The sequence below is a fragment of the Loxodonta africana genome, chromosome 21 (assembly GCF_030014295.1).
Source record: "Loxodonta africana isolate mLoxAfr1 chromosome 21, mLoxAfr1.hap2, whole genome shotgun sequence".
In the NCBI taxonomy this organism is placed as follows: domain Eukaryota; kingdom Metazoa; phylum Chordata; class Mammalia; order Proboscidea; family Elephantidae; genus Loxodonta; species Loxodonta africana.
The window spans coordinates 19,008,479-19,033,718 of NC_087362.1; the positions used below are offsets into that span (position 1 = coordinate 19,008,479).

Here is a 25,240-nt window from a genome sequence, read left to right on the forward strand (position 1 = left end):
TCATTTCCATTTTACTGATGAAGAAACTGAGATACAGGGCACTCAGTAGCTTCCCTACGGTCACTTGCTGGGAGTGGTGAAGGTTCTGTGTTTTATACTGCCTTATTAGGCTAGAAAGAACCCTCTTTTAAAAATGATCACCACAATGGTTGCACAACATGAAGACTGTAACCAATGTCACTGAATTATGCATGTACAAATTACTGAATTGGCAAATGCTTTCTTATGTATATTCTTACCACAATAATAACAATAATAAAAAGGTCTCCAAAATCTGGAAGACATTATGCTGAGTGAAATTAGTCAATTGCAAAAGGATAAATATTGTATAAGACCACCATTATAAAAACTGGAGAAACCGTTTAAACAGAGAAGAAAATATTCTTTGATGGTTATGAGCGGGGGGAGGGAGGGAGAGGGGTATTCACTAATTAAAAAAAATTAGATAGTAGATAAGTTTTACTTGAGGTGAAGGGAAAGACAATACACAATACAGGAGAGGTCAACACAACTGGAGTAAACCATAAGCAAAGAAGTTTCCTGAATAAACTGAACACTTTGAAGGCCAGCATAGCAGGGGCGGGGGGTTTGAGGACCATGGTTTCAGGGGACATCTAAGTCAATTGCAACAATAAAATCTACTAAGAAAACTTTCTGCATCCCACTTTGGAGAGTGGCATCTGGTGTCTTAAAGGCTGGCAAGCGGCCATCGAAAATGCATCAATTGGTCTCAACCCACCTGGAGCTAGGAAGAATGAAGAACACCAAAGACACAAGGTAATTATGAGCCTAAGAGACAGAAAGGGCTGCATGAACCAGAGACTACATCAGCCTGAGACCAGAAGAACTCGATGGTGCCTGGCCACAACTGATGACTGCCCTGACAGGGAACTCAACAGAGAAACCCTGAGGGAGCAGGAGAGCAGTGCGATGCAGACCCCAGATTCTCGTAAAAAGACCAGACTTAATGGTCAGACTGGGACTGGAGGGACCCCGGAGGCCATGGTCACCAGACCTTCTGTTAGCCCAAAACAGGAACCATTCCCAAAGCCAACTCTTCAGACAGGGATTGGACTGGAATGGGGGATGGAAAATGATACTGGTGAAGAACGAGCTTCTTCAATCAAGTGGACACATGAGACTATGTTGGCATCTCCTGTCTTGAGGGGGGATGAGAGGGCAAAGGGGGTCAGAAGTTACTCGAATGGACACGAGGAGAGAGAGTGGAGGGAAGAACTGTGCTGTCTCATTGGAGGGAGAGCAATTAGGAGTGTATGGCAAGGTGTATATAAATTTTTGTATGAGAGGCTGACCTGATTTGTAAACTTTCACTTTAAGCTCAGTAAAAATTAATTTTTTAAGAAAAAGATCTCCAAATTCATACACTGACATCTACTTAAACATGGTGGTTTGAATGTATGTGTTTGCTTTGGTTCCTTCTTTAAACTCTTAAAAATGAGAGTAAAGGAATGAGACGCTGAAAGTCCATTAGAAGAGAAAATGGATAGTTGAGTTGTCAAATGAGTTGACTCAGCAGGAGAAGAATGCAGAAATGCCTACAGAGGGTGAAGCAATCAAGGACACTCACTAACTTGAGTATCAGAAACCTTGATCACTGGATTCCCATGAAGGTGGGAGAGAGCAGAATTGGGCATGAATCTGGTAGACTCCAACAGCAAAATTTGAGGCTCTGATTGCAATTAATTTATAGTTTCCTTTTGAATAGTGAGAAAGCCTGATGGCGTAGTGGTTAAGTGCTATGGCTGCTAACCAAAGGCTGGCAGTTCAAGTTCACTAGGCACTCCTTGGAAACTCTATGGGGCAGTTTTACTTTGTCCTATAAGGTCACTATGAGTCGGAATCGACTCAACGGCAAGGGGTTTGGTTTGGTTTTTGGTTTTGAATAGTGAAGCAATTTCCAGGGTATGCTCAACTCTGGAAAACCCTGGCGGCATAGTGGTTAAGTGCTACGGCCGCTACCCATAGGGTTGGCAGTTCGAATCCGCCAGGCACTCCTTGGAAACTCTATAGGGCACTTCTACCCTGTCCTATAGGGTCGCTATGAGTCGGAATCGACTCGACGGCACTGGGTTTGGTTTTGGTTTTTGGCTCAACTCTGCATGTGATTTGTCCTCTTGAATCCAAGAGTACTGGTTGAAAGTTTGTAGGAGGATGGCGAGCTTCATTCCCATTCCTTGTAGCCATTCCTCCTCCACCCGTTTAAGCAACAGGAGACTCACTCTATGGAGATCTAGAGCCAGAAAGGTTTCAGATGCAGAAACACCCAGCACAGAACTGAAGAGGTAAGAGAAGAGGCTGGAAAACGGGAATAGAGAATTGCATAAAAGTACCTACTAAATGATGAATGCTAGCCCCCTTCTCTTGCTCAGTCCCCGAGTGCCATCTTGTGCAATAGCCTCCCAAGAACGTTCCAAGAACATTGGCAGATGTCTTTGACCCCTCCTGGCCAGCATGGACTGGCATGAACCCTTCCCACCCTCCTCAGTCCACCCAAATCTAGCCTTAGATGTTTGTGGCTGAGGTGGGTCCAGATCGAGGTTTGCGTAATTGCTTGCCAGCATTCCATGTACTCCAAGATAACAGCAGGTGAGACGCAGCATCAGATTCAAAGCAAAAGCAGAAGAGTTGCTCTGTGATGTAGCATCAGGCAAAAGTCTAGAGTCAGTTTCAGCTGGCGTCCTCCTTTGTCTTGATTAAAAGGGCCAAGAGCTTAGGAAAAATTTAAAATAGGTACCTTCCTCATCCCATTTCACTTCCAATTCTGACACATATTTACATCACTCACTACTCTCGCCAAGACTGGAAAATAGAAGTTCCCTTTACAAAGACAGCTGTTGGCCCTTTGTTAGAATGCAAAATAACACGATGCAAATTACTCTCTAGCTGATAGCCTGGTGAAAGGGGGTAATGGTCCTCAGTGTAAATCAATTTTTCAAGTAGTGGGACGTTCAAGGCCCACCTAATTGCTTTTAGAAACCCCTCCGCCAATTTTTGGTTTGAAAAAAATACATATTTATATATATTTCTCTCCAGTCAGGCAGCTGTTTAGTATCAGAAAGTTTTAAGAGTGACAAAAACCAAATGTAAGGCTTCTTTAGAAAGGCAGAATAATTACAACAAATACGAAGCAAACCTCTGGCTGTTATCCTAGCATGCTCCCTTGAGAATAATCCTTGTCTCAGGTGTAAAGGAAGCCCTGGTGGCATAGTGGTTAAGTGCTACGGCTGCTAACCAAAACGTCAGCAGTTCAAATCCACCAGGTGCTCCTTGGAAACTCTATGGGACAGTTCTACTCTGTCCTATAGGGTCGCTATGAGTAGGAATTGGCTTGATGGCAACAGGTTTTTTTTGTTTTGTAGGTGTAAAATTGCTTTGTGACAGAGGAAGAATAAATGTGACCATTTTACTTTTAGATTTAGGGGATGGCACCTGAAGAAAGCAACAGCTAGGAAGGAAAGGAAGGTACTAGATATAGGAACACAGTCCTCTGGAACAAGAATTTACCCACGTGGCTACAACAATTTGGAAATCCAAGTGACAAACTCTAATTTCGAAACAGCAGAGAACAAAAGGCATTTTTATTCTGCACTGCGTTGTACTCAGGCCACTTTTTAGGGCTTTTTTTTTTTTTATTTAAATTTTTTTTTCCCTACAGACATTATTGAGCATAATGATACATCCCTGAAACCAGATGGCATATGAAATATTTCAACAAACAGAGAAACGAGGACAAGAAAATATTTGTGGTCTTTCCAGAAATCTTTCACAACCTTCATTTTAATGGCAATTACCAGGAAAGCAGCAAGTTGGAAATTGTAGCTGAGGCGTATAATTACCCATATTTGACCTATTTATAAATTCCCCCGAGCAAAAAGAATTCTAGGTCTCTGCACCTATTCTTTTTGGTTCCTGACATATATAAAATAAAAAAAAAAAAAAAATCAAACCCATTGCCATCTAGTCAATTTTGACTCATACCAACACTGTAGGACACAGTAGAACTGCCCCATAGGGTTTCCAAGGCAGAAATCTTTACAGAAGCAGGCTGTCACACCTTTCTACTGAGGAGTGGCTGGAAGATTCCAAACACTGACCTTGCAGCTAGCAGCAGAGTACTTAACCACTGCACCACCAGGGTTCCTTCCTGTCTATATACCCGTTGCTGTCGAGTAGATTCTGTCATAACCACCCAATAGAACTGGATAGAATTGCCCCCAGAGGGTTTCCAAGGAGCGGCTGGTGGATTTAAACTGCCTCTTAACCACTGCACCAGCAGGGCTCCATATACATAAATACCAAAACCAAACCCATTGCTGTTGAGTCGATTCAAAGCCAAATCTTTGGTTTGCAGCTGTAGCTCACCACAGCTCTTAACCACTGTACCACCACGGCTCCTCCAAACACTTGGTAAAGTAAAAATATTTGGATAGTATGTTGTCATTCAATTGTTTTACTAGCCTCTTACCAGGAGGCTCACAGCTGGCGTGCCACAAATGTTACCTACTGTGGATACATACGTCATCACATTCCAATAAAGAAATAGGCCTAAAGAACGTTGTAAAGTGGAGAAGGGCACAGATAGGGCAAACACATTTTCAGAGTTTAGATGGGGTAGAGCTGGGAGCTGCGAGTTGCGAGCTGCTGCAAAACACAGTGAGGACGTAGACACAAATATTAAATAAATGCATTACCTACTAAGGCTTTTCCTCTGAGCATCATCAGAAACCTTTATAGTCAATGGAGTCTCTGAGTGGTGCAAGTGGGTTAACATGCTTGACTGCTAACTGTAAGGCTGGAGGTTCAAATCTACCCAGAGGGACCTTGGAAGAAAGGTCTGGCAATGTACTCCCAAAATAATCAGCCATTGACAACCCTATGTACCTGGCACTGGTAGTGGCATCTTCAAAGCATCCTCGGTAAAGACGAGAGCTGGTCTGGTTCTAGTGGAGAACCTGCAGGTCCAGAGGCAGAAGGCACGAATCTGTAGACTCCAACAGCCAAGTCTGAGGCTCTAAATGTATTAATTTATACTTTCCTTCTGAAGAGTGAGCCCTGGTGGCCCAGTGATTAAGAGATTGACTGCTAACCAAAAGCTCGGCAGTTTGAACCTACCAGCTGCTCCTTGGAAACCCTATGGTGCAGTTCTACTCTGTCCCGTAGGGTCGCTATGAGTCAGAGTTGACTCGACGGCCATGTGTTTGATTTTGAATAGTGAATCAATTTCCAGGGTGTGCCCAACTCTACATGCAATTTATCCAGCCAGCTTGTTCCATGAAAATCTACATATTTTAGCCAATTAGTTTAATATGTGCACTATTCTTAAAGTCAAATGAAAGAATATCTAATTCCTTGCTACATATGGAAAAGGTTTTCGAAAAGAGACACTGATTCCACTGTTATCCACAAGGTTTGTGTAATCATAACTTTAGTCAAATAAGGAAATAGCCATTCTTAGGTTTGCTGAGCAAATGAACAGGCTGCTTTTACACATGTAACAGACACCAACCAAAATAAACCTCCGGGTTTGTAATGTTTTCACCATTATATGATGTATTAGTTTGAATTAAAAAACTTACACACTCACAGAAATAATAAATCAGTGGTAAGAAACTGGTAACTGCATCTATTTCAGCCTGCAGCAGTAGACAGGAATAAATTCTCTAGTAGAAAAGGTTTTAGACACTAAAGGAAATTCAATAAATATGGGTTAGATACTCATTAGTTGCAAACGATAGTCTTACAATATCCAAATACAGGATATAGGCTTGCCCAGACAAAACCCAAATCAAGGTCTTACTTGGATTGAAGAGGTTAGTAACACAAAGCATATCATAGTGCTCAAATGTAATTGAAATGAATAAGGGGCTAAATTTTAATAAAAAGAAGTCTCAATTGTACTACAAATGACTCGATTGGCTTCCAACTACAATCTCAGTCACTCTTCATGAACTAACAGCAAGTGATCCCCGGGATGATGTTCTTATTCTCCACCCGTACTTCCTCAGGTGCAGATCTCTGCCTTACAACTCTCATATTCTTTTTCTTCCTTCTCCAGTTCTCCCCTGGAGTCCCATTCTAGATCACTTCCACTGCCCTGGTTGATGCAAATGGTTTATGCACTCAGCTGCTAACTGACAGGCTAGAGGTTTGAGTCCCTCCAGAGGTGCCGTGGAAGAAAGGCCCAGTGATTTACCTCTGAAAAATCACCCACTGAAAACCCTGTGGATCACAGTTCTACTCTGACGCACATGGGATGCCGTGAGTTGGAATCCACTTGACGACAACTGATTTTTGTTGGCTCGTTTGTTTTCTCCATTGCCTGGGGGAATCCTAAACTGCTTTTAACCAATATCTCTGCTTCTTCAAACTTTTTCTTTGGACATGTTTTTTGTCTTAATTAAAATCTGGCTTTTCCTGGTGATGTGACTAATCTCACCACACTCTTCCCTGAGCAAGGAGCATTCTGCATGCTCCCTGTTGCCCAAAGCTACTCTTAGAAGAGTTTTGCCATCATCACTGAGCATCTGTGCCTCTTTTGAAGTCTATATGCTCCACCTATACTCATTCTACTCACTCTTCCTTGCTTGTCATCATCAGCCTTGGCCATTTCCTCACTTTCCTCAATGCCTTTACTCTTTAGCATTTGGTTTCCTGTCATTACCTTTGGCTGCCATCCATATTAATGTTCCTTCTAACATCTTGACTCAATGATTCCTTGACTGCTTCCTCTACTTCCGTGACCCAGGCTAGCCACTCAAATACAGACATCTCAAATTCCTATATCACTTGGAAGGACTTCCTTCTTAAGACTTTGAACTTGCAGAATCTGTTCTTTGATCATAGGTACGATACCTTTTGCATATTTTCCTACCTCACATTGCCTTTGGGTCATTTTCGCTATCGATGTAACTTCTGTCTTCTTGACTCCTTACATTTTCCTGAGCTCTTTCTCTTTTCCCTTTAAGCCCTCATATAAACTAATCTGCTTGCCTTTCTGACCCTACACAACTGGGATGTTGATTTCAATGATACGTTCTCAAAGACGATTATATTAAGTATTCTAGAATTCCCACTGTGCCAGTCTCTCCAACTTTACGTGTCCTCCGTTTCTACCTCCAGAGTGCTGATCATAGCTGACATTAAGTCACTGAACCATGCTTGCTGAGACTAACATGGGTTTTCACTCTAATTTCAAATGGGCTCTCACTGTTGCTAGGAAATATACACATTCCTTTCTTGGTATTCCTTATCATTTCTCATAGTTCTCAGCCAAAAAGCTCTTCTGAATCCCATAGTTACCACAACTATCCTTCCTTCTGGCAGATGCCCTTATCACATACTTTCCTGACAAAAATGATGTTAGTTGAATTGGAATCTCAATTTTCCTTTGCTGTATCTTTTCTCACTCACCACTCTTTCTGTGGAAAAGGTTTTCATCCTACGTTCTGTGGAATGTCTTGCATGGCTTATACACTAAATATTGGTCTTTAAATTAAGTGGGTAAATTAACTTAGTCGTACCACTTAAGACCTGAGATGTGCAATTGAAGGAATGGGAGTTTTTGTGTTTTTTTTTTGGGGGGGGGAGGTTATCATAAGAAAGTATTTGTGGAGGAGAAAGGCATTTTGGAGTATAGGACATTTTCTGTGGAGGGCTTTCTAGGACATGTTCTAAAAATCCAGATGGAATCCTGAGGTCATTGGCATCTAAGAGTCAAGATACAAGAGAGGAGATGGGAGCATTCTGTACCAGGTCATTCTGATTCCAGCTGTGCCGGAAGTTGAACTTGGTCACTGTCATTTAGCAAAAAGATAAGTGATGAAGAGTATAATGAGTTGAAGTTGAATGAAGGAAGAAGGATAGAGGAAACAGAATCTAAAGCACTTATTAAAAAAAAAAATTTTATAATTATAAAAGTAATAAATTTGATGGTAGAAAATTTGGAAAAAATGAAATAGTAAGAAAATATGATATGCTCAAAATTCCACCATTCAATGAACCATTGTTGGCATTTTGGTGCATTAATTTTAATGTATAATAAACATTTTAGTTGGTTAAAGTGTATTATTTATTCTTTCATAAAATTGAGCTTAAAATGCATATATCATTTTGCATCTTGTATTTATTACTTAACACTGTATAGTTGACATTTTGGCATCATTTCATAGCATTGTCTCTGAACATATTTTTCTGATGTGACTCCGTCTTATCTCTGAGCTGGCTTTCTCCCCCTACCCTGCAGGGACTACTTTTTCACCTACTTTGTAATTACCAAAGGAGTTCCCATAGACACTTAAACAAGGTAAGATGGAAATGTTGAAGAAATATTGTATCATTATCGATAACTTCATGTAAACCAAAACCAAAGCCGTTGCCGTAAAGTCAATTCCAACTCACAGTGACCCTCTTGGACAGAGTAGAACTGCCCCATAGGGTTTCCAAGGAACAGTTGGTGAATTCAAACTGCTGACCTTTTGGTTAGCAGCCAAACACTTAACCATTGTACCACCAGGGATACCTAATATTTGAGATGGATATATGGTATTTCTGTGAATGACTGGGTACTACTTCAAATATATATAGGTTATCTGTAATTATTTCCAACTATATTTTAGATAGCAAATAACAGTCCTAACCATAAAAATAAGAACTCATATTTCTTCTGAAAATGTAACTAAAACATTATGTTCACCCAGAAACTAGCATAGCAAAGCAATATTATCCTAATGCCTAAGAATGTGACATTGTATCAGGGCCAATATTTACATGAAAATATCAGGAGGAAGAACACATCAAAATGTTATTCCTTAGTTAAACGTTTCCTACTTCAGGAAGTTCCTTGATTGGACTTTCCATTTCAGGGAGGGTTTGTTTTCAAAGTGATCCAATACCAACACTGTTAAGGCGAAGTCATCATCACGTTATATTTATGAAGAGTCCACATCTGCACAGTCAAGGAGTCTTCAGAATTAGGACCATGACTGTTCCTCCGTTACTTATTTATCATCTTCCAATATGTTTGGTGAGTGAATGAGAGACAGACTGTATGTATGTATGTATGTGTGAAGGTAATTTTATAATAATAAGTTGGCAAAGCTACTTTCTGGCCTATTTTTTTTTTTTTTTTTTGGTTTTGTCCTAATAGGACTTCGAAGGTTCCATACTTTGCAATTTCACTGTTAATAAACAGCTTTATTATCTAACTAGACTTAGCAAAAAAAGACTTAGCAGATACCGATAAATCACTTAACCAGAAATGGAAGCTGATGCCGATTAAAGCTACGGAATCAAAAGCAGAATGGATTATCATCCAAACATCCGATTTGGAAGAGAAGTCCTTTCAGTTGCACTGGATCTAATTTATGGATTGGCTGTTCTTCCACAACATTTGTGCAGTATTTAAGGATGTGTGGGGTGTTGCGTGTATGTGTGTGTTCTTGCCAGTATGATCTTAGCCGCCACCACGTTACAGATTATTCAGAGGTAATACTTTGTGTCTTCATCACCAACTGCGGATGATCAGTTAGTAGCGAGTGAATGAAAATCTTGCTCGATTTTTCAATACATTTATGTACATTTAAGGAGGCCTGGTGGCACAACGGTTAAGCACTCAGCTGCTAACCTAAAGGTTGCCGGTTCAAACCCATTCAGTGGCTCCATGGGGGGAAAGACCTGCGATCTGCTTCCATTAAGATAATAGCCTAGAAAACCCTATGGGGCAGTTCTACTTTGTCACATGGCTTTGCTATGAGTCAAAATTGACTTGACAACACCTAACAACAACATATACATTTAAGTACTTCCTCAAAATTGCTTGGTGATTACATATCCTTGACTTTTGGTTACTTATTTTGCCCCAAACTGTTTTGCTTACCTCCTCTCTGCCTTCTGTGTGTGTGTGTGTGTGTGTTTTTTTTTTTTTAAAACTCTTATCAAGTAAGACTTCGGTAGAATGGAGTCTAGGATTGAATCTGTTCTAATGTCAAACAGGAATGTAGTGAGATCTTGAACCCTAACTAGTAAAGGTTAAAGAATGGAAAAATGCTGACGTTTCTAAGTCATACTGACCAAGCCACACATTAGCGTTCGAGCAGCAGTCCAAGATCAACAGGACAGGAAGGGAGTAACACAGAAGCTCTCAGCCCTTCATCAGAAGTCTGGCATCTGATGGAGGTGTTAACATGTCAAATATACACACCTTGAAATAGCAGTTTGATTATATTCTGGCCAGCAGACGCTGCAAGTATGTACTAGAGAGTGAAAATGTCCTCCGAGTCCTTCCCAAGATCTCATTTTCTCCATGACTTTTTGAAGTCAGATGTTAATCAAATGAGAAGGCAGAAGAAATGAGGAAGGAGCTGAAAGGGCTCCCAAACTAAGTAACATGAACAAACTTTTCTAATTTAATTCTATCTCCTGTGATTCCTATTTAATTCTTCATAGTCATTTAGTTTATAACAGTAATGATGTTAGTTGGAAAGGTATCGTAAAGTGGAAAACTTCAGAATTGGTGGGGTTTGAAAATAGAAGTTCTATGACCAGAATGCTCCTTAGAACAGCGAGGATGGTGAGACTTCTGCTTGCTAATGGAAAGACCAATTGCTTGGAAAGGACATTATGTTTGGTAAAATAGAGGGCCAATGAAAATGAGGGAAACCCTTAATGAGATGGATTGACACAGTAGCTGATACAATAAACACAAATATACCAATGATCATGAAAACGGAACAGGACCAGGCAACGTTTCAGTCTGTTATACATAAGGTTGCCATGAGTTGGAGCTGCTAACAACAACAATATGGTATATTTAGGCAAAGGTTAAGTTTGAGCAAACGGGATTGCTGTAAGGGTGGGAGGTTTTTCTCTTTTTATTTTTGACTTGCCCTTGCTGCATTTTTTTGAGAAAAGTATTTCTGAGCATGTGTTATTTATTCTATGAGTTGGATTTGACTCAGCTGCAACTGGTTTGGCTTGGTTTAGTATTTTAGGGCCTGGTGAAAAAGCAATGAAAAAGAGAGTCAAGGTTCCTGCTCTCAAGGTGCTTAGAGTAGGAGAAAAAAAAAAAAAAAAAGAAAAAAAAAAAAGAGTAGGAGAAAAGCAATACACAAATCAATATACATGTAAATAAGAAACTGGCAGAAATAATTATGTGCTATGCAATTGTTAAAAAAAAGGATGCTTCATTGAAGAATGGCTGGGTGGATGCTTTAGATTAGGTGATCAGGGAAGGTGGTGACATTAAGCTGAGATCTGAAGGACAAGAAGAAGCCAGCCATGGGAAGTAGAACATTCCAGACAAGAGAACAGCTTGTACTTAAATCTGAGTCTAGGATTTTTGGGTGTACCTGTAAGGAACTCCCAAATGTAGAATGCCCAAGATGGTCAAGTCACCGATAAAGACAGTGATACAGGCTTGCTATTTCCTTCTCTTCTGTCTCAAATGCATCACCTCTCATTCCCACACATGCAGTGAGAGGACACTTCACTCATCTATGGTGGTCATTACTGCTTATTATGGTGAAGATACAGCTTCGCTTTCTCAGGCCAGAATTGGTCTGAGATGACATATAAAACCCATAGTAGCTTACTATGAATGAGTTTATCCTTCTTGAGCAAAGGTTTGCAGAGATAATTCGGTACCTAAGGGTAAGAGTGAAAGGAGAAAGAGAAGCAAGGGTAGTGAAATGCAATTATTCTGAAAAGGCAGATTGAGCCTAAAATCATTTTACTCTTTTATGATAGAAAAGAATGATCTTGTTTTTTTCGTTAGGTGCTGGGAAAAGAGAAAGCAGTAACAGGAACAAATAGAGTTAAATCCATGCCTAGCTTAGCTGTTACTCTATATGTGAATCTTTTTTTTTTTTAACAATTCATTATCATTTTCCCAGTCAAAAAGAAGGGCCTTTTATGGCAGTGTATGTATTTTTGGCACCAAGGTGACAGATGAGCATAATTTTATCTGCTGACCTGTCCTGCTTCCGGGTACAAGGATGGTCCATTGTTTCAACCTTCAGTAGTCTCCCTTTTGATTTCCCATCTTTCTTCTTCTTCCACAGATTTCCATTTTATCTCCCTCCCACAAGATAGGGAAAGAATAAAAAAGAGGAAGAAATAAGTGGGGTTTAAAAAGAGCATATTGTTATTTCTCTATTGTTTGGTTTAATTTAGGAGGTGAGCCCAGTGGAGAAACATGCTTTCCGATATGCTTTGCATATTCCCCTACTGAATTTGGCAATCACAAATTTCCCTTGAGGGATTCTGGGGATTCCACTCATATCCACGCATTTGAACAACTGTGCTTTGATACAAATACGGAGGAACAGAGATTTCCTATCTGATTAATGTATTAAGCCCTACATTTATTTTAGATCTTCAGGCATCATTAGGAAAGAGAGAGTGGCAACAGACTTGTTTAGCACACTCAGAACCAGGAAAAGAATATAGCAAATAGCTAACAAGTTAGGTTTATGCTTCCTCCCTTGACCAAAAGTATGCTTTGGTCAATGCGTCACTTCATATCTTTGTAGTGTCACAGATTATGAGTGTCAGACACTGAGTAACACAAATAACTTCCGAGTATTAGTTTGTTCTTGGGCAGTGTCTAACTGCATTTTGTGGTCCCCACCACTAATGGTAGGGTGGTCCACAAATCCAGTGCATGGCACATCTAGCACTTATCGAATGGCCTACATTCCATCTTGTTTAGCCTTTACTTAAGAAGCCCTGGTGGAGCACTGGTTAAGCACTGGGCTGCTAACCAAAAGGTTGGTGGTTTAAACCCAGCCAGCAGCAACATGGGAAAAAGACCTGACGATCCGCTTCCACAAAGATTACAGCCAAGAAAACCCTATGGGGTGGTTCTACTCTGTCTTATGAGGTCACCATAAGTTGGAATTGACTCAACTACACATGACAACAGCCTTTCCATGAGGGAAAGTGTCAGAGAGAAGATGATAAAGACAAAGGTAAAGGAGATGAAGAAATCGCAGTTGATGCCTCCATAACACTGAGCCAGGAAACTCAGCCCCATGACAGGTCCGATGGTCTCAGCTGCAGGACTGGGTTGGTTACAATCTCTTGTTTAGGATCCTGCTGGATAATAGAGGATGCAGCTGAACCTTGTTAGAGAAGAGAGTTTATGACATTTCTGTCTTTTCTTTCCTTGATCGCTAGTAAAGCTATTTGAGAGAAAATGCAATGAGATTTTCTTTGGAAAATGACTTTTTTCAGAAATCTGACAGTTCAAATGCCATTTTCGGGTTAATTTATCCACGGAGTAAATATTTTAATTCCTACTATTTGCTCTCTTCTAACTGTTTCCTATTAGTTTGATTACAAACAATGTATGAAATGCCACAAAGCCCCAAAATAGAAGCCCCTCCTTACAAAAGGGAATAAAATCATAGGCTGATGAAAAAAGGTTAAACCATTGTTTTTCACTGCGAACCAAGAGGCAAACTGAAAAAACCTAAAATCTCATTGAGTTTTGCCAAATGTATGAAAAGGAATATATAGATGTGCGTAAGAATTTCTCCTGGCAGTTATAGTCGTTCCCCCTTATCCACGGGAGATACATTCCAAGACCCCCCATGGAAGCCTGAAAACTTGGATAGTATGGAACCCTGTATATACTATGATTTGTCCTATACATACATACCTATGATAAAGTTTCATTTATAAATTAGGCACAGTAATAGATTAAACACAATAACTAATAATAAAATAGGGCAGTTATAAACAATATGCTGTAATACGACTATGTGAATGATGGAGCAGGACGGCGTGAGATTTCATCATGCTCCCTGGTCATTTAATATTTTCAAACTGCAGTTGACCTCAAGTAACTGAAACCAAGGAAATCGAAACCTCAGATAAGGGGGGAAGGGGGCTACTATACCCGTAGCCATTAATTATCAATAGCTTAGATGCCATTTGAAATTATTTGCAGATGCCATTCAATAGCATTCCTCTATCAGCAAAGGCTGTGATAACAGAGAGGGAGGGAAGAAACCTCACACCAAACCAATAGCATTGACTGCCTTAAGACAGTTGGTTAGAGGAGGGGAAGGGGACAGGGTTAACCTTTCTGGGTTGTTCCAATTGTCACATCAAGTAAGTATTTTGTATGTAAAACAGAAGCCAATCAATATTATAAGTCATAAGAAAATGTTTTAAAAAGGTAATATAGATACATATTTAAGTGTCATCACATATTGTTTTATACCTAGTAAATGGCAGGTCGTTATACACTCTTAAATTCATTAAGTGATGCTCTACGGGTATATTGGAAGACATAAAGATTTGGGGGCAAGAAAGTGTTAAAACCTGGTCACAGACAAATGTTGTTTCTCAGCTGCCAGGTTTTGTGTTTAGGTGCTCTGCCCCACCTTTCCCGAAATGTTCTCATGAGGGGGAGTGACCCCTTTATATGGATCTTAAATACAAAAGTTCATTTCCTCCTGCAACTTCTTTATACTGAAAAATCTGACTGATAAACAAATCGTGATGTCATTCTTCAAGCCTGTGCTTAAGCTACTCATCCCCTTAATATCCACAAAACTGGTTTGTCTGTCTTCAGTAGACACACCCCAGCCACCATCACATACACTAACATGGCTGTGAAGCAGAGCTAAAGGCTGAAGAGCAGTTGAAACTCCTGTGATAAGAAGGGCTGTAAATGCCTTTTAACAGCTCCTAAAGTTTGTTCTCCTGTAATTTATACCCAATTTATGACGGCTATTATGGTAGATACACCTCACTTAATCAGGAGACAGTCAAATCCTAGTGGTTAAACACACTGGCCTTTTCTTCCCTTAGGAGAGCGGGTCCCTTCATTAAGAAAAAAAAAAACTGCAAGTACATATTCAAAATGCAAAGATGAAAGAAGTCAGCAGGGGCAATTAACTTTATGGACAAGTGGGAAGGAGCACAAATCTCTTTAAAGGCGCCATTTTCGAGCTCCTTTTACCTGTGCAGCCTCTCAATGGAGCGCAAACACAGGTATTAAACGTCCAACCAGCAGCTTTCACCACACTGTACTCAAACATAGGAGCCCTATGGTCAGAGAAAAGAGCTGGGAATGGAACACAAAAGTCAGGGCAGGGGAGTAATCGAAAAATTTTTCAGACTGCAACCTAAGATTGGCCGGAAAACGATTTTTTGTAAAATTGTCTACCCATCTGTTAATTTAAGGAAGCTGTTCTCTGGGCTATGTTATTTGTTTAGTCTAATAGTGCTCACAAAGTCACTTCGGAAACACTGAAGGGATGAACAAATGTAAGATATTATTCTAATGTGAATATCCTAAACATTCCAATGTTTTAATGAATTAGCTGATAGCAGAGAAAAGAGAGCAGGCTGTTCTGGACCAGGGACACAAAGAATAACTCCTATCCTAAAGAAATCCTTCCTGCCCCAGATTGAAAACATCCAGACATCGTGGGAAAATATCAGGGGCTTTCCTAGATCCTCGAGAATTCATTGCCATGGAAATGTGACCTCACAGGGTGTATATGTATTCTATATGACTCTTAAATTTCCACTGACCTCCATTAGGGCAGTAATTCAAGGTCTGTTATGCTGTGATAGGACCTTTTGAGTTAATTTATTCCCGTCTCTCTCTGACATTGTAATGGCTCCATTCATAACAACTCTCTGCTGTATGGTGCCAATAGAAACAGCCCATGCAAGGTTTATCATCCTAAGAAAATAATGGGAATCAAATGTGAAGGTAGTATTCATGGAAATACGCAGTTCCATGGAATTCCAAAGCCAAGTAGGTTCTCTTGTGAAGGGGGCTTTTCTCGAGAAGCCTGATTATCTCTGGTTTCATTCTCCTCCCCAGGTTCTGTACACTGGGTTTCCAGCCTCTGTTCTTAGTTTCCCCATGTGTATCTATAGCAGATCGCCTTCCTGATGCTTAATTTTAAAACTGCTGTAAACGCTCTAGGCTCAAAGTGGGTCCCTTTCCCCTCACCTCTGGGGAGTGGTCACATCCTGGCTGTACATTGCAATGTCACACCACTCCCAGATTTCTCCACAGCTGTAAGTGGCTATTATGTTTAGCAAAGGGCAGGTTTGACTAAGCTTCCCATTTGCCTTCTTTATTTTTAAATATCTCTTATATTTTTGAAGAACCCCACTGGCAGCAAGATCACATCAGCCAAGAACAATTTGCCCACAGTTGGGGCAACTTGTCACCTTGTGGAGTCCAGGCAAAACGTTTTCTCTGACCAGAGAGGAAATTTAGCAGGGGTATGGAAAGTATTATAAAACCATGCAAAAATACTCACAGTTTTGGTTTGGCAAGCAGAGGTGGTGGCTCCTTAGTGGGTGAAAGCAGGACAGCTGGTGTTGGAAGAGATTTATTACTGTTAGCTTTGCCGTTAATCAGTCCATTTACTCCATGGCTGGGATGGACTCCATTAGTTTCCCTCTCAGCAGAATTGAATTGCATTTGAAGGGCTGCCATGCTAAGTCCTAACTCAGGGCTTTTCACCTGCTGGATCTCAGATGATTTCTTTGAAGCCAACTCAAAGGAACTTGTTTCCAAGATTGGAGGGGGAGGTGGAAAGTGTTGGAAGTGATCACTGTTGGATTCTCCCATTGAGTCATAGCCACAGTTTTCAGTGTTGGCTAGGGAAGGGGAAAGGAAGGGAAAAATAATAAGATGCTGCTAGTTCAACAAGTTATTTTCACACTGTAGTAGATCTTCTGAAAATCCCTTGTGCCCCGTTAAATTGCTAAAGAAGAGGTGGCTACACCGCTCTCATTTGATGCCATAGCAAAGCCAGCTGGAGGGTTTGGTTCTTCCGAGCTTGTTTTGAGCGACTGCTACCTGCTTCACTTTCTGATTGGGCACACATATGGGGGAGCCAGCTTCTGCTTCATTGACAAATTTCAGACAAGAGCTAGAGATAGAACTTGGTTAAAAAAAAAAAAAGACAACACAAACAGTATCAATTAATAATGCTTTGCCCTCTCACGTTTTAGTCCATGGATCCAACTGAAAATTCTATTGTACTTGTGCCTTACTGATCTTGGTTCAATTTATAAAGGTTTTAGGGAGTGGGCAGTGGATATTCACTCTACTTTAAAGCTAAGGAAGGTAAATCTCTGAATCTAAGTAGAGTATCTCATGATCCTGTAGAAAACTTTTTTTCATGTCAGATGATTGCCACCACTGTGATTCAGTGCAAAAGAGATTTTTTTTACTTGTTACCCTCAATAGACTGAAATTATCTTGAGATCATGTCTTCTTTGTATCCCTCATCTTGCCCACGGCTGAGTAGAGTCCCTGGCATGCACTCAAAAATGCTTATTGAAGAAAATGGAAAGCTCCAAAGTATTTATTATGTTTGGCCAGCGGCCGAGTTACCCCAGATGAGATAGAGGAAATGAGAAATACTGCACACCAGTTTTTGCTGCACAGACTCCTGGAGGTTAGGATTTTGGCCGTATTGTTTGAGCAGCGCACAATTGCTATTGCCATTGGATGGGACAATCTTCAAACCAACTCAAAATCAAATGTTGGGATCTTCCCCTTTCTGTAGCTCCGATCATGACCCTGGGATTTCCCTTGAACACTGAAAGTATTCATTAGTATCAATTGCTTCCCCATTAAGGAAGGGAAAACATTTACAGTTCCCACTTTAAAGTCCCTAAACCAGTTTTGGTTATGCCTCTGCTGCCACCTAGCACCAAGATTTCTGTCTTCTAAAGGAACCTTAAGTGCGATTTGATTGAGCTCTCCAAGTCCATCTCATAAAACCAACGCCGCATTTACTGTCTCCCTACTATGTTCTAAGTGTCATGCTGGGTCAGAGAGAGATTTTCAAAGTCACCGTCATGTGAATAACAGAGATAAGGCCATTAAAGTAAACTAAAGTCACTGTAGAAAATAGTTAACTACAGTTAAAAACATCATTATAAAGGTAAACACTGTTTTATATTGCCTTCCTCACTGGTAGGAGCCCTGGTGGTATAGTGGTTAAGAGCTTGGCTGCTAACCAAAAGGTTGGCATTTTGAATCCACCAGCCACTCCTTGGAAACCCTGCAGGGGTTAAATCTCTGAGCTTAAAAAGTCTCCAGATATTTTTGAATACTGGTTTTCATAGTGTGATATGTTACTTTATTTTTTTATATCAGAGTGATATCCAGTTATCAATGAAACATGACTTCTAAGCTCTTTTCAGCTTCTCCAAATTGTGTTAGATTTATTTCATGTTACTTTTTCCAAAGCTGGATTAAACAGCGATTTATTTGTACAAGCATTTTGGGGTCTTGTGATTTGGTGTCCTTGGGAACAGCAATGGCACCTCCAATTCACAGGTGGCCTTTGGACGTGAACATGATTCTGTGTTAAAGTGAGGATGTCAGGAAACAGCTCTGCTGTCTCCATGACCAAGACTGTGGGATTTAAAAAATAGCCCCATATGTATTCCGTTGCTACCTTATCATGGTCTTTTTCTGTTTCCCATCTTCACTTTCACTCCCTCTCATCCCACACCCTTGAAGCCTTTTGTTTTATGATGAAACATAGATTGTTAGGATAAGTCTTGGAGCAGCAGCAAGCATTCTTAAAGACTGAACAAACACTTGGGAGAGTTCCTTTCTCCTGTGGTAAACCACACGAGTGCCGGGGAACAAACCTGAGTCATTTTCACTCTTCACATACCTGAGGTGACAACCAACTGGGCAGCGCTGGTTACTGAACCGTAATCATTTCTCGCAGAGCATGTAAAGATCCCTGCATCTTCAGGGAAAGTCTCAGCAATAACTAGGGTACAAATCTCCTCTGGAAGGAAAGAGAAAAGAATAATTCATCAGAGCGAAGTCACAAAGTCACTATGAATAAAGTCAGACTCTCTGATCTTCTAAAATGGGCAAATTAGGTAAGGAGGATTACAGAATTGCTTTACAAAAGTATTTCACAACAGAATCTCTTTACATTTAATTTAGCAGCTCTGCCTGGTGGAAAGAGCTTTGGAGTCAGACCCAGGCTTTGAGATTTTTGGACAAGTTTGGCCTCAGTTTCCCCATCTATAAAATGGAGACAGTATCTACTTAGTGGGATAATTGATGTCCCTTATCATGACGTTGCTTAAACTGGCATCATGGCAAACAGAGATAAGATTGAAGTTGTCAAGGATTTGATTTTACTTGGATCCACAATCAACACCCATGGAGGCAGCAGTCAAGAAATCAAAAGGTGCATTGCAAATTTGCTGCAAAAGACGTCTTTAAAGTGTTGAAAAACAAAGATGTCGCCTTGAAGACTAAGGTGAGCCTGATCCAAAACATGGTATTTTCAATCCCCTCATACACATGGGAAAGCTGGACAATGAATAAGGAAGACCAAAGAAGAATTGATGCCTTTGAATTATGGTGTTGGTGAAGAATATCAAACACACCAAGGACTGCCAAAACAACAAACAAATCTGTCTTGGAAGAAGTACAGCCAGAATTCTCCTTAGAGGCAACACTACGGCAATACTTTGTCTTACATAATTTGGACATGTTAACAGGAAGGATCAGTCCCTGGAGAAGGACATCATGCTTGGTAAAGTAGAAGGTCAGCAAAAGAGAGGAAGGCCCTCAATGAGATGGATCAACACAATGGCTGCAACAATAGGTTTAAGCATAGCAACGATTATAAGGATGGCAAACTACCGGGCAGCGTTTCATTCTGTTGTAGGGAGGGTTGGTTGCTATGAATTGGAACCAACTTGAGGGCACCTAACAATGACAACAACAATGGGATAATGGGAAGATGAAATGAGATTTTTTGTAAATTGTATAACTCTGCACCTGGCATTTGGAAGATGTTCAGCAGATCCTGGCTCCGTTGTTCTCCTGCCTAGCTTAGTTGATTGTATGTGCAAGTTCTTTCCATTATAATGTAGTTGCTTTTTTACTTCTGCTCAACTGAAAACCAATTAAAAAAACAAAAAACTAGTGCAGTCCAGTTGATTCCGACTCATAGAGACCCCATAGAGTTTACAAGGCTATAAATCTCTATGGAAGCAGGCTGCCACATCTTTCTCCCGTGGAGCCACTGGTGATTTTGAACTGCTGACCTTCAGTTAGCAGTCGATTGATTTAACCACAATGTTATATTCCTAAGGAAATGTCTGGGGACCACAGTGATTATAAGCTTTTGTGATTTTAGCAATGTCGTACTGCTCTTAGGCAGACTTGCTCCTTAAATATATAGATATATTAAAATAGGTGTAAAATTGCAAGAGCTATGGAAACATGCACCTCATTGTTTCAGCATATATTCAGTTTGACAGTTAAAAAGGAATGAAAAAGTAGAGCTCGATGTACAAAAAAAGAAATAAATAGTAAAGCTTAATGAAGACATGAAACAAATTGGAATTCTTTAGTTAAGAGTAAAGGGCAATGAAATATATACACCTCCTCCTCACTTATTGATTATCTTGTTATTCAACATTTATCATTTACAATAATAAAAAAATCTACTATCTGATTACTTTCCACATAAACAATGTACTTCTGGCAGTAACAAACACCGAGGTGTGAAGCAAGAGTAACACTGGTTGTGATGGTTAAGGTTATGTGTCAATTTGACTGGGCCATGATTCTCAGTGGTTTGGCAGTTATGTAATGATGTAGTCATCCTCTGTTTTGTGATCTGATGTGACCATTTTCTATTTTCACATAACAATCTTGTTTTTGGAATCTAATCATGTTGATGGGTGAGGAGTGGGTATATTAAGTATTCATCCATTTAAATGCTAACCGGCTATCTACTTTAAATAAAACATTGTGAGAGGTACTATAAAAAGGAATTAATATAAGGAAGAAGCTGCTCAATTAATCTCCAACTTTCTTGAAGAAGAAGAAATGGTCCAAAATGTCAGCAAGAGGGAAGAAGTTAGAGTAAATGAATGGGAGGATTTCTTAATAGAAGGTTTAAAACATTGAGTAAGTTTTTTGAGATAAAATCTGAAACCTCCTTCTGTGAACAGCTTCTAGAAATTTTTGGAATTCTTTCTTTTTCTTGGTAAGTATTTTTAAGACTATCTATAATATTTTTTTTTTTTTTTATAATACATTAGGTCCTTCCTATAGATACGAAGATAAATAATTCATGGGTCCCGCCCTCAAGTTGTTTGTAACCTTCGGGAGATAGAACATGTCTTCTTATAAGGAAGTGGGTTAGAACATCCTTGGGTCTATCCCAACTCCATAAGTTCATACCCTTGCTAATAAGGTATTTCATTATTTCCCCTTCGCTCTTTCCTTCAAAATTGTGCTGTGTTAAAAAAAAGCATGTGAAAATGTCCATCAGAAAGTGTTATTAAAAAAAAAAAAAACTCTAGGAATATAGAGCAGAAGTAGGAAAAATAACACAGAATTGAGATTTTTAGACAGTTAAAAATTCCTGCCATTTATGCTTATTTCAGACTTCCATTGCTTGTTGTTGTTAGGTGCCATCGAGTCAGTTCCGACTCATAGTGACCCTATGCACAACAGACTGAAACACTGCCCCATCTTGCGCCACCCTTACAATCATTGTTATGCTTGAGCCCGCTGCTGCAGCCACTGTGTCAATCCATATCATACGAAGTATGAATCTAGGAAAATTGGAAATCATCAAAAACGAAATGGAACTCATAAACATTGATATCCTAGGCATTAATGAGCTGAAATGGACTGGTATTGGCCATTCCGAATCAGACAATCATATAGTTTACTATGCTGAGAATGACAACTTGAAGAAGAATGGTGTTGCATTCATCGTCAAAAAGAACATTTCGAGATCTGTCCTGAAGTACAACGCTGTCAACGATAGGATACTAACCATACGCCTACAAGGAAGATCAATTAATATGATTTCAGACTTCTACAGAAATTAAAATTCTAGTTCACTATGCAGCATCTTTGAAAATCAAATATTAGATATACTGTAATTATCCTATAATCATGAAGACAGTGCCTTTTCTGCTGTCCTACTCTTCATGATAGTTTTGTAACCTCTCCTACAGAAGCAATTAAAAATTGCTATATTATCATGTTAAACATTTTCATAACACTTCAATATGAATTTAAACAGAGACTTAAAACATACATTTCAGCTGATAACTGTACAATAAAAGCTGTTACAAGGAGACAATGGAAATATCTAGTTCTATAAATGAATAGATGATTTCAGGTTATGTTTATATTTTTCTCATTTGCACATCATACATGAAGAGCACAAAAAAGTACAGCAATCTTAAGAGGGTGCAATGGCTTTTATTTTAATCATGAGGTACTTGGAGTTCTTCATAATTTGTTGATGAAGCATATTTGTTTCAAGTGAAATGAAATTGCTTTCCTTTTTGAAATGATGGTATCAGTGAAGGTCTCCTGTTCTACAAACATCAATGCAAATTATTGGCTAATTAAAAGTTCAGGCTTATCTTCTCCCTAATTATCTGGAACATGTTTTTGGGTAACACAATGTGTTCATGCTGGATGATGTTGCAGCAGGTAGTTTTATATATGTTGGACCTTCTCTGACTCGTGATGATGGCAGCTGACTTTTGACAGATCATTCCAGGTCTCACCACTGAGTAACACAAGTTAGTTTTTTAAATTTTATGATCGAAACGTGCCTTTAAAAGATTCATTTGGCGTACCCAATATGAGTTTACATGGGTAACACTCTACAGGATTTTCTGACTTTTCAGTGTTCTACACAGGTGGAAATCAAAGCCAGTGGGTTCAATACTAGCAGAATGTTTACTTCCAATTACTTGCCATAAACATCAATAAATCCTGACTAGAGTCATTAGGCATAATAAGAAAATGTTTTCCAGATAAAGGATACATTTATCCTTTAGATACTGATACATTTAAAGTATACAATTATCATTTGATTAAAATGTTCATTGAATGGAAGGAAAATAATAGCACAACAAAGAAAGCATGAGGTAATCCTCTTGTGTTTTTTGTCAGCACTGTACACAGTTCTTGGCTTTGCAATTGAAGAGGAAGATACAAAGTGTGGAAATAATTCAAGTTGGAGCTTCACGTAAGATTAATCATTTGGAAAGTGAGGTCTATCTGGAAAGGTATGAGGGATCAGGGATTTTTAAATTGAATACATATGGTTACAGAATGAATTAAAAGTGTACTTAACTAGAGAAGGACACATAAAACTTAGAATATTCGTGCTGCAAGGGACTTTAGAGCTCGACTAGCCCAGATTCTCATTTTTTTCAGGCAAGGTCAGGGAGATGCAGATTCTCTCAAGGTCGTGGCTAATTAATATCAGACCCCAAATTCTGAAGGTGGGCAGCCTAACTCCCACATGCATGTTCTTTTTTTCTAGAGCACAAAACCTCTCTAGTTGTCCTGCATTTCTTCCTAATTCAGAACACAAGGAACCTGATGTAAAATGAGGTAACAAAAGATTTGTCTGGATCAAGAAGGGATTTCCTAACTCTGAAAATGTAATTACTCTCCTCATTACCCAAAGAATTCACTAGAAATTCATCTTTACAAGGAGATGGGCTCTGTGTCCTCTAAGATAAAAAGATACATTGGAATAAGATATTAACAGAGAAAAAAAAAATACACTGTAATGTGGACATACTGATATTAGAAGAAATCAACAGCCCACTCTTAAGAGGTTTTGGAAAAAACATTCACATGCTAGCTGCCACCTGAGAGATGGGCTTCAGGCAGCAGTAGATTACCTTTGTTCCCTCTTTGCAGATGTTGTTGGGATCCAGACGGCCTTTCCAGCTTTTAGCAGCATCTAGGTGCTTCCTGCCTGGGCAACAGGCACCCACTGCCTATATCCCTGCATGATCTTCCCAGAGCTGGATGCTCTCTGGAAAGTTCTTTTAACCTTGGAGTGTCCCCAGCAGGAAAGAGGGAGTCTCTGTGGACCCTTAGAGAAATGCCCATTGCGAGATAATACCTAGGCATACTTCAACTGTAACCATAGATATTCTTTTCTTTTTATGATAGTTTTAATTTCCTATTTAAAAACAGGACAAAATCTTACCTGGTTTTGGGTTGATGACTGTGACGACTTTTAAAGAGTTTCTTCTGGATGCTATCTACACTTTTGTGGGGTTTTGTTGTTGTTATACCATCTTAAGAAAAACTGAGCCTGTGTGTGTGTGTATCCCTTCTAATCCAGAGGTCTATTTTAACAATAAAATTTTATCATCTCTCTCATCTTTCCATGACTTCAAGGACAAGTTCAAAGTCCTTAATGTGGTCTACAAAGCTCCACATGATCTGGCCCCCGCCTCTCACCAGGCTCGTCTTGTACCTCTCATTTTTCTGTACTCTGGTGTTGGGCACACAGGGCTCTTGTGTAGCTCTTCAAAGCCATGCTCCTTTCAGTCTCTGCCCTTTCTGCTCAAGTACTTAGTTCTCTTCTGCTCAGCCTTGTATTTCTACCGAAGCATTATTTCTTTTTTATTAGACTTGGTCAGATCTACCACCTATGTGTCATTTTGCTCTGACATTTTCTTTAGAGACATGTATCACAATTGTAACTAAATATAGGCATACTTCATTTTATTGTGTTTCACAGGTAATGCATTTTTTTACGAATGGAAGGTTGGCAGCAATCCTGCGTCGAGCAAGTCTATCGGTGCTATTTTTCCAATAGCATGTGCTTACTTGGTGTCCCTCTGTCACATTTTGGTAATTCTCGCAATAATTCAAATTTTTCATTATGATTACATCTGTTATGGTGATCTGTGATCAGTGATCTTTGATATTACTATTGTAATTGTTTTAGGGTATCAGGAACTGCACCCATATAACACAGCTAGTTTAATCGATAAATGTATATGTTCTTACTGCTCCACTGACTGACTCTTCCCCCATCTCTTTCCCTCTCCTCAGGCCTCCCTATTCCCTGAGACATGACAGTATTGAAATTAGGCCAATTAATAAGCCTACAATGGCCTCTACATGTTCAAGTGAAAGGAAGAGTCACACATCTCTCAGTTCAAATCAAAAGCTAGAATGATTAAGCTGAGCGAGGAAAGAATGTCTTAAGCTGAGATAGGCCAAAAGCTATTACTATTGTGCCAAACAGTTAGCCAAGTTGTGAATGCAAAGGAAAAGTTATTGACGGAAATTAAAAGTGCTATTCCACTGACCACATGAATAACAAGAAAGCGAAATGGCCTCTTTGCTGATATGCAGAAAGTTTTAGTGGTCTGGACAGAAGATCAA

The 25,240-nt window shown here is 39.6% G+C and overlaps 1 protein-coding gene across 1 annotated transcript in view; it reads right to left on the minus strand.

The window, feature by feature from the left end:
* The window catches only part of PALLD (palladin, cytoskeletal associated protein), a 318,926-nt gene that overhangs the window by 218,950 nt on the left and 74,736 nt on the right, over positions 1-25,240 (minus strand). The window contains exons 8-9 of the mRNA XM_023554972.2: positions 18,699-18,818; positions 16,314-16,656 (exon numbers count right to left, since the gene is read on the minus strand). Of these exons, the coding sequence (XP_023410740.2) occupies positions 16,314-16,656; positions 18,699-18,818 (463 nt within the window). The remainder of the gene's footprint in view (positions 1-16,313; positions 16,657-18,698; positions 18,819-25,240) is intronic.